Source organism: Trichosurus vulpecula, chromosome 4 (assembly GCF_011100635.1).
Source record: "Trichosurus vulpecula isolate mTriVul1 chromosome 4, mTriVul1.pri, whole genome shotgun sequence".
Taxonomy (NCBI): domain Eukaryota; kingdom Metazoa; phylum Chordata; class Mammalia; order Diprotodontia; family Phalangeridae; genus Trichosurus; species Trichosurus vulpecula.
The window spans coordinates 183,080,719-183,089,503 of record NC_050576.1 but is presented as its reverse complement, the minus strand read 5'-3'; the positions used below and the strand labels follow the sequence as shown (position 1 = coordinate 183,089,503).

The following is an 8,785-nucleotide window of genomic DNA, read 5'->3' as shown; positions in this document are numbered from 1 at the left end:
GTAATAATAAAATTATTAAAAATGGATCTGTTTCATATATATAATATAAACTTATTTGTTATCGTTCAGTCACTTTTCAGTTATGTCCAACTCTACCCATTTGAGGTTTTCTTGGCAAAGATACTGGAGGGGTTGGCCATTTACTTCTCCAGCTCATTTTTATAGATAGGGAACTGAGGCAAACAAGTTAAGTGATTTGCCCAGGGTCACACAGCTAGGTCTGAGACTGGATTTGAACTCATGAAGATGAGTATTCCTGACTCTAGACTCTGTACTTTATCCACTGTGCCACCTAACTGCCCCAATTAAACTTATATTAACTATTAAATAAGTTTGAGGACCTTTAACATGCAGATACCTATAACAACATCAGTTGCCCTCTCCCACTGAGTGGCCTTCCCTGCATTCACAATGGTATTGGTGTATTTCCTTTTCATCTAATGCTTGTCAACATGAATATGGCTCTATTTTATCTGCACAATATGCTCTGTATACTGATGTTTCACTTCGGCTTTCTTTTGTATTATTCTTATCTGTGCATGCCTCATATCCTCTGGCTAGACTGTAAGCTCCTTGAAGGCAGGCACAGGGTCTTAGCTAAACTTTGAATCTCCCCTAGCATCTAGGAGAGCTGTCTACATGCAGCGGGCACTTATCAAACATTTATTGGATGAATAAGCAAATGAATGAATGAATGTCTTTCTCGTTAGACTAGACTCTCCCTAGAGGTAGATAATGTGTCTTTCTCACCAGACTGAGATCTCCCAGAGGGTGGGGGCTGTATTTCTTCTTTCCTCTGTATTTTGCAAGTGCTGAACACAGCTTTCTGTGCAAAGGATCTACTCAGGAAAGAATGAGGAGTGAGTACAGACTGACTCACTGACTGATCAGTCTTGCTGTGATCTGAGTATGACACCTGAGGAAAGTCCTCTCCTTGACTCAGGTCTGGCCCTTAGCATGTGGAAGCCTGAGTCAGTCCTGGAGGACCTCACCCTCATTTCTAACCCATTCTGTGACCTTTGTTTGACAAGTCACCTCCTTTCTCTGGGACTCAGTTTCCAATGACAGAATCGGACTGGTTGTGGTCTAAGGTCCCTTCCACCTCTAAATTCTGTAACCCTATGCCTAGCCTGGGTCTCACTCTCATCTGTTTAAAAAGAAAAAAGCAGACATGGGTCCAGATGTGCTCAGAGGTCCCTTCTTGCTCTAATACTCACTGACTCTATTTTACCCTTGATCTCAAAGATATGACCACTAGGGATGGATTAATTTCCCTGAGACCCCTGCTTTAGGGGATCCTGAGGTTTGTTTCAGGGAGGCGGTAGGCAGAATGGAAGGAAGAGGTTCCTATCTGGTATAAATATCAATCCATAACACACATACACACATGCATCATCATCATCATCAGAGCAGAGACCATGTCCCCTTCTGATCTCCTCCCACTAAGGTCACTCCTCCCTTTCTGAGTTTCCCTCCCAGGTAGTTATTTTGCCCCAGACATGAACTACCACCCCCTACCAGGGACAGTCCTGCCCAAAGGTGATGCCCAGTTGGATCACCCATACAACCTCTTCCCACTAATAAGGTTCTGAGTGACCACATGGTTGTTGTTCAGTCATGTCTGACTCTTCATGACCCCACTTGGGGTTTTCTTGGCAAAGATATTGGAGTGGTTTGCCATTTCCTTCTCTAGCTTATTTTACAGATGAGGAAACTGAGGCAAACAGGGCTAAGTGATTTGCCCAGAGTCACACAGCTAGCAAGTGTCAGAGGCCAGATTTGAACTCAGGAACTCTTCCTGACTTCGACTGTGACACCTAGCTGACTAAAAAGATATAACCTGAACTTTGTCCACCATTCCTCCCTCCCGTTCTCAATAATGAAAACCAAAGTGAAGTTTGCAATAACCAGAAAGCCAGCTTTATTAGACACCCATAGGAGGAAGGGACTGGGTAGTACTCTGGGGGAAAGAGAGGTAAAGTGGGAATGCTATAAAGTAACAGAGGTCCCCAGGCCCATGAGCCTTGGAAACCAGCTCCTCTTCATCATCAGGAGGTGGGAGTAGCTGGCTGAGCCAGGAGGAAGGACAGGAGACTAGGCCTGCAGTCCAGCTATGGCAGGGTACACAAATCATTGCTTGGAGCGCTGGCTTTGACTCTGGGTGGTGGACACAATCTGCTCCCTGATGATGGGGCGGGTCTGGCGGCCAGAGTGCCCTGCAATGAGGGAGAAAATAAAAAGTGAGAGGATCCTATAAAGCCAGGGATAGAAGCCAGGACTGGGGAGAGAAAAGGTCATGCAGGGCCCCCTTCTCTCTGACCAAATAAACAAGAGGAAAATTTCAAGCAAGCCTTCCTCAGAGGCTCAGAAAAAATAGATTTAAATAAGCCCTTTCCCCACGTACCCCCAAGGGAGCAGTGCCCATCTGGGCTTTGGTGTTCTCCTCAACAAAATGAGGGGGAAGGACTAGAAGAGGAAAGAATATTGGGCCAATAGTCAAGAGAACTCAGTTTGAGTCCCAGCTCTGCCCCTTAGTCACTATATCACCAAAGACACATCATTTCACCTCTCTGGAACTCAGTTTCCTCTTCTGTAAAATGAAAAGGTGGGACCAGAATCAGAAGTTCTTAACCTTAGGCCTATGAGCCTTTAAAAAATACTTTTGGATAACTGTATTTCAATATAACTGGTTTTCTTCGATATCTTCTGTATTTTATGCATTTAATAACTTTATTCTGAGGAGGAAGTAGTAAGTTTCACCAGACTGCCCAAGGGGGTTATAGCACAATTAAAGGTTAAGAATCCCTAGGACCTCTAAGGACCCTTCCAGCTCAGATATCCTATGAATCAATGGACTTTAAGAGGGAGATCCAAATGTTCAGACAAAACCCAGAGAACCTTACCTTCCTGAGAGGTGTAAGAGGACTGGCCAGATGTATACTGGGTAGAAATACTGTAAGCAAAGGAAAAAGTGCAACTGTTAGAACAAGCCATTATGGGGAAAGGAAATCCAGGATAGGTGGGTGTTGGTCTGGGGGAGATCAAGCTGAGAGGGACTCGGCCACTCACTGGGAATCCTCTCCCTCCAGCAGGCGGCGGTAGGTGGCGATCTCCTGCTCCAGACGGGTCTTCACATCCAGGAGGATTTTGTATTCCTGGTTCTGCTGCTCCATCTCGCAGCGGAGCTGAGCTAGCTGCTCCTCCACTTGGCCAATGAGCCCCTGGATCTGGGACAGCTGGAGACAGTAGCGGCCTTTGGTTTCTTCCAGGCTGTTTTCCAGGGAGGCTTTCTGAAGGGGGAGAGAGGAAAGAAAACAAGGAATTCAGCAACAGTGGGGTCACCCCTCCAGGGCCCCAGGGGCCACACCTCTGAGAGGGACCGTGGGATTCTAGTCCCAACTCAGTTCTGCCATCAGCTTGCTGTGTGATCTGGACCAAGTGACTTTACCTCCCTAGCCCTTGGGTTTTTCCCCCATCTATAAAATGGAGCTAACAATACCTATCCTACCTATTCCTTTGGCAGTGTTATGAAAATAAAATTAAACAAATGAAAAAATATTTGTGAGGGCATGTTGTTGTTGTTATTGAGGGTGGTGGTGATGGAGATAGAAAAGTAATGTGATGATAAAAGAAAAATGAAGGGGAAAAGAAAAAGAAGGAAGGAAAGAAAAGGAAGGGAGGAAGGAAAGAAAAGGAAGGAAGGGAGAAGGGAAGGAAAGAAGGAAGGAAGGAAGGAAGGAAGGAAGGAATGATGGAAGGAAGGAAGGATGGAAGGATGGAAGGAAGGAGGAAGGAAGGAAGGAAGGAAGGAAGGAAGGAAGGAAGGAAGGAAGGGAGGGAGGAAGGGAGGGAGGAAAGAGGGAAGAAAGAGGGAGGGAGGAAGGAAGGAAGGGAGGAAGGAAGGAAGGAAGGAGGGAAGGGAGGAAGGAAGGAAGGGAGGGAGGGAGGAAGGAGGGAAGAAAGGAAGGAAAGAAAAGAAAGGAAAGGAAAGGAAGGAAGGAAAGAAAAGGAAGGAAGGAATCCAGAAGGATAAATAAATGGATAGATATATGATTGGATGAATAAGTGAATGAAAAAGTATTTATCAAGCAATTCCTACATGAGTACAGAATTTGGTATCAGAAGATCTAGATGTGAATCCAAAGTCTACTATTTACTACCTCAAACAAAATACCTCCTTAGAGGCTTGGGTAGTGGATTTAGACAAGATCTCTCCCATAAGCCCCTTGGGGGCAAGAATTGTTTTTGTTTCATCTTTCTACCCCAATTCCCTAGCATAGTGTCTGCCACTTGACGAATGCTTGTTGAGTTGAGGTGAATCTCAATGAGTCCCCCCCACCCATCACCTCCAAAGAGGGCTGTACCCATCTGAGCTTCCTTTTCCTCCTCTAAAACGTTAGGGTCCAAGTGGGAATAGATGATGTCTTAAATGACCCATGACACCAGGAGGCCTGGTTCACCCACCATGCTAAGCTGGGACTGCAGGTCGATCTCCAGCGTCTGAAGGGTTCGCCGCAGCTCAGAGATCTCGGTCTTGCTGCTCTGAACCAGTTCGCTGTTGGAGGCTACTTCCCGGTTGAGCTCCTCTGTCTAAAATAGGAAGAAAAGCCAGGACATTTGAGACAGGGCAGTCAGAAAGGCTTTTCTCAAAGTAGGCTCACTCTGTCTCCAGAGGGCTCAAGAAGTATAGGTACCCACCTTGCTCAGGAACCAGGCCTCAGCATCTCTGCGGTTCTTCTCAGCTATTTGCTCATACTGGTCACGCATGTCAGAGAGCACTTGGCTGAGGTTGATGCCAGGAGCAGCATCCATCTCCACAGAGACATCACCACCGGTGTGACCCCGCAGAGCATTCATCTCCTATAAAGAAAAAGAAATTCGGTTAGCTGTGCACTATATCATGGGGGAGGCCAGACTCCCCTTCTTGGCTATTAACTGAACCTTCTCCCTATTCTCATAGCTCCCACAAGCACTGAAGCTGGTTCACCTAAAAGAAAGATTTTTCCTGAGTCCTCCTACCCCCAACCTTGACCAGGGGTCAGAGGCCTCACCTCCTCATGGTTCTTCTTCAGGTAGACCAACTCCTCTTTCAAGCTTTCAATCTGCATTTCCAGGTCAGCCCTGGCCAGGGTCAACTCGTCCAGTACCCTGCGCAGGCCATTGATATCAGCCTCCACAGTCTGTCTCAGAGCCAACTCATGCTCATATCTGGAATGGGGAAGAGGGGAGAGGTAAGTGGCCACTCAGGAGCTGCCCAGCTCCTTCTGTCCTCTATCCTTCCCTGGGTTCTAGAAATTGCAGGAGTAGCATCTCCTACCACCCAACCTGTGTTCTCCCAGGTATGTTAACCTCTACTGATGACCATCTTCTACTCACTTGTTTCTGAAGTCATCAGCAGCCAGCCTAGCATTGTCGATCTGAAGCACAGTCTGGGCATTCTCAGTTGTAGCCGTTAAGATCTACGTAGGGGAAAATAATCCAGCAAGGCATGATCAGCCTCAAGGTCCACCAGTCCCCTCTGATGACCACCCATCCCCAAGTTCATAAAAGACCCATTCTTCTGGGGTCAGAAGGGGAAAGCCTCATCCACACACTGAAAATTCAGGAAGAGTCAGGATACAATCTCCTCCAGACCAAGAAATGCTCACTTCTTGCCAAGTTCAAGGCTAGACTATTTCAGGATAACTAAAGATGTTCAGAAAGGCTAGATCGACACATTTCCTCCCCTTCCCACCTTTCTTACACCTGAGCATTTAAAAAGGGTGAAAAGCAATTTGTGTAGTATGCTGAACTTGGAGTCAAGAAGAACCAGGTTCAAATCTCCACTGTCTTTACGGATGAAAATTTGAAGGGTTAAGGATCATCTATAAAATAAGAGGCTTGTACTAGCTGGCCTCTAAGATCCCTTCAGCTCTAAACTAATGATCCTATGACTGGCAGAGACCCTCCCACCCAATGGGAAAAGGTACGACTCCCCAGTGCTCATAGGGGCTGGGTTGTTTATTAGCCCCTGCTTGGAAGTATCTAGACAATGCAACAGGACAAGAATTGGATACAGAATGAGAGGACCTGGGTCAAATCTCAGTTCTTTACTACCCAGGTCAAGTTACTTCATCTTTCTGGGCCTCAGTTTCCTCATCTAAAAAATGAGAGGGTTTTCCCAAGTGGTTACTATGGTCTCTTCTACCTCTAAATTTATGAGCCTATCATCTCTTCTGGTCTCCTTTTTTGTCCATTTATGTTCAGTTCTGCTCCAGATCCCAGAGCTGAGATTAGATGGGACAGGTAGGAGTACCAGGTGAGGCCTACCTTGTTCCGGAGATCCTCAATGGTCCTGTAGTAAGAGCTGTAGTCCTTGACCTCAGTAGGCCTCTGCCTCTGGTACCAGTCCCGGATCTTCACTTCCAGGTCAGTGTTGGCTTCCTCCAGGGCCCTCACCTTGTCCAGGTAGCTGGCCAAGCGGTCATTGAGGTTCTGCATGGTCACCTTCTCCCCACCAGCCAGGAGGCCATCCATACCACCGTAGCCACCACCAAAACCACCACCAAAGCCCCCACCCAAACCAGCTCCACCTCCATAGCCTCCACCAAAGCCACTACCTAGGGCCCCTCCAAAGCTGCTGCCACTGCTGAAGCCCCCACCATAGCCTCCTCCCAGGCCACAGGCCCCCCCAGAGGAGAAGCGGGAGGTTGTCACTGACATGCCCCCAAAGCCTGAGCCCCCATAGGCACTAGGGGCTCTGCAGGAGCCACCACCCAGCATGGAGACACGGCTGGAGCCACCTCCAAGCCCACAAGAGCCCTTTATGGAACTGGAAGAGGTGAACTGTCTGCTGCAGGAAGTCATGGTATCAAGAAAGAGAGTGGAGTGTTCAGAGACAAAGATAGCTCAGAGAAGGTGCTCAGAGAGTATGGGAAAGGATGAATGATGCTGCCTTGGGTCTCTCCAGCCTTTATATACCCAGCTGCGGAGGGTGGTGCCCAGGCCTCTTGCTGACTCCCCGTTCTCTTGAGGATTTCAACACCCCTAAGGTCCTAGGCAACTCCCGGCTCCCAGATTATTCACCTCCTGGGTCTACTCCCAGGTTTGCCATGTTTCCCACTCAGGAACTCCTACCAGCTAAGGGCAGCATTAAGACAGAGAGAGAGAAAGAAACATAAACGTAGAGTCCTCCCTGACTCAGGCTCACAACTCTAGTTTTCCAAGGCCCCAGGCTGAGAAACAGGGAAACTGTCATCCCCTGCCCAGACTCCATTGTGGCAGATGGCGTCCTCTGGCTATGAGTCAGCTCCCATTAACCCTCATTTCCCGGGCCTGATGTGAATCCGTGGGGAAGGATTGACAGCTTCATCCGACTCCATCCTGGGACTGTCTCTCTGCCATTTTGTTCCCCCAATGCCAGCCCTCCACTGAGGCCCAGCAGTGGATCCCTCTCCCCCATTGGATCCTGGCCATGAAGACCCATTCACCAACCACCTACCCCATCTCATCAGCATTGTTACCACTCATCACAGAGTCTCCATTCTGGTCAAGATGATAGTTCCTGTTCTACTGACTCCCATCTCTACATCCTCACACAGTCCTCCATCCCATTTTGCACAATGCCCTCCCCTCTCTCTGCCTGTCTTTATCCAGATACCCTCTCCCCCCACTCCCCAAACCTGCCATTCTGGACTCAAAAGCTACCAGAAGCCCTCATGGATTAACCCCATCCCACTCTTCACCCATCCATATCCAAATCCCCCAGATCCTGCCTTTCTGAACTCAAAAACTGTACTCCACCAAGAAGCTCTCTTGGATTAACCTTAAGCTACTCTGATGTCTCGTTTACTCTGGTTCCCTATAACTAGAAAGAGCCTAAATGATCTCTAAGAACTCTTAAACTCTAAAAGAGGGGGTCTATGGATAGATTTTAAGAGGTTCATGAAACTGAGTTTTTAAAAATATTTTGATCACCATATTTTGATATAATTGGTTTCTTTTGTGATCCTATTTATTTTGTTTTATGCATTTAAAAACATTTTTTGAGAAGGGGTCCACAGGCATTACCAGACTGCCCAAGGGGTTAAAGACAGAAAAAAGGTTAAGAGCGCCTCCTCCAAAAAGTTTTGTGAGGCTTCTAACTCATTATAGAGTCAGCTTAAGCTAAGAGGCTTGTACCCAATGCTCCCAATTGTGTATTGTCTTCCCTACTTAAAATGTAAGCTCCTGTAGGGCAAGGACTGTAACTTTTCAATTGGTTTTAGCCAGTGTTTAGCATAAAGGCTGGAACATAGTAAGCATCTAATAAATGTCGGTTTCCTTCCACCCTTCCTTCTAAGACCCTGATCACTGTGATTTAGTGGGAGACATACTGGACTGGAACTCCGCACTGGACTAAAACTCCGGGGAACCTGGATTCTAATCCTAGGGCTGTCATTAATTCGCTCTGTGACCCTGAGCAAGTCACTTCCTCGGAATGGGGGGGGGGGGGTGGAGAGAATGACTCAATTTACTACTCTGTAAAATGAAAAGATTAGACTCCATGACCTCCAAGATTCTCCCTCTAGATCAAAGATTCTATGGTGTTTCTAAACTATTTTACTGTCTCCCCAATTAGATTATAAATTCAAGGACCATGGATCTCTTATATCTATCTCTTTCAATGTGCCTAGTACCCCTTCCCAATACCTAGTACTGCGGAACCCTTTGACACCTAGAGGGCTAGTCAGTCTCACCAAGGTGCTGACTGCCAGCCCCGAGAGAAGGAAGGGTGGCTGGGGTCCAGGTAAAAACGCTTCTGGTG

The 8,785-nt window shown here is 47.3% G+C and overlaps 1 protein-coding gene across 1 annotated transcript; it reads right to left on the bottom strand.

Moving 5' to 3' along the window:
* Positions 1 to 2,130: 2,130 nt before the first annotated feature.
* LOC118846437 (keratin, type I cytoskeletal 16-like) lies at positions 2,131 to 6,846 on the bottom strand. Its single transcript, XM_036754981.1, has 8 exons — positions 6,310 to 6,846; positions 5,377 to 5,459; positions 5,052 to 5,208; positions 4,699 to 4,860; positions 4,465 to 4,590; positions 3,070 to 3,290; positions 2,904 to 2,953; positions 2,131 to 2,216 (listed from the first exon to the last, which is right to left on the bottom strand). The coding sequence occupies exons 1-8, from the start codon at positions 6,844 to 6,846 to the stop codon at positions 2,131 to 2,133; spliced, it is 1,422 nt and encodes a 473-aa protein (XP_036610876.1).
* Between the last annotated feature and the right edge of the window lie 1,939 nt (positions 6,847 to 8,785).

Excerpts from the sequence above, each read along its gene's own strand:
- LOC118846437 (XM_036754981.1), bottom strand. The coding sequence starts at position 6,846 with ATGACTTCCTGCAGCAGACAGTTCACCTCTTCCAGTTCCATAAAGGGC. Across the intron at positions 5,460-6,309 it reads TTGAGGATCTCCGGAACAAG|ATCTTAACGGCTACAACTGA; the intron begins GTAGGCCTCACC and ends TCCCCTACGTAG. Across the intron at positions 4,591-4,698 it reads AGGCCTGGTTCCTGAGCAAG|ACAGAGGAGCTCAACCGGGA; the intron begins GTGGGTACCTAT and ends TTCCTATTTTAG.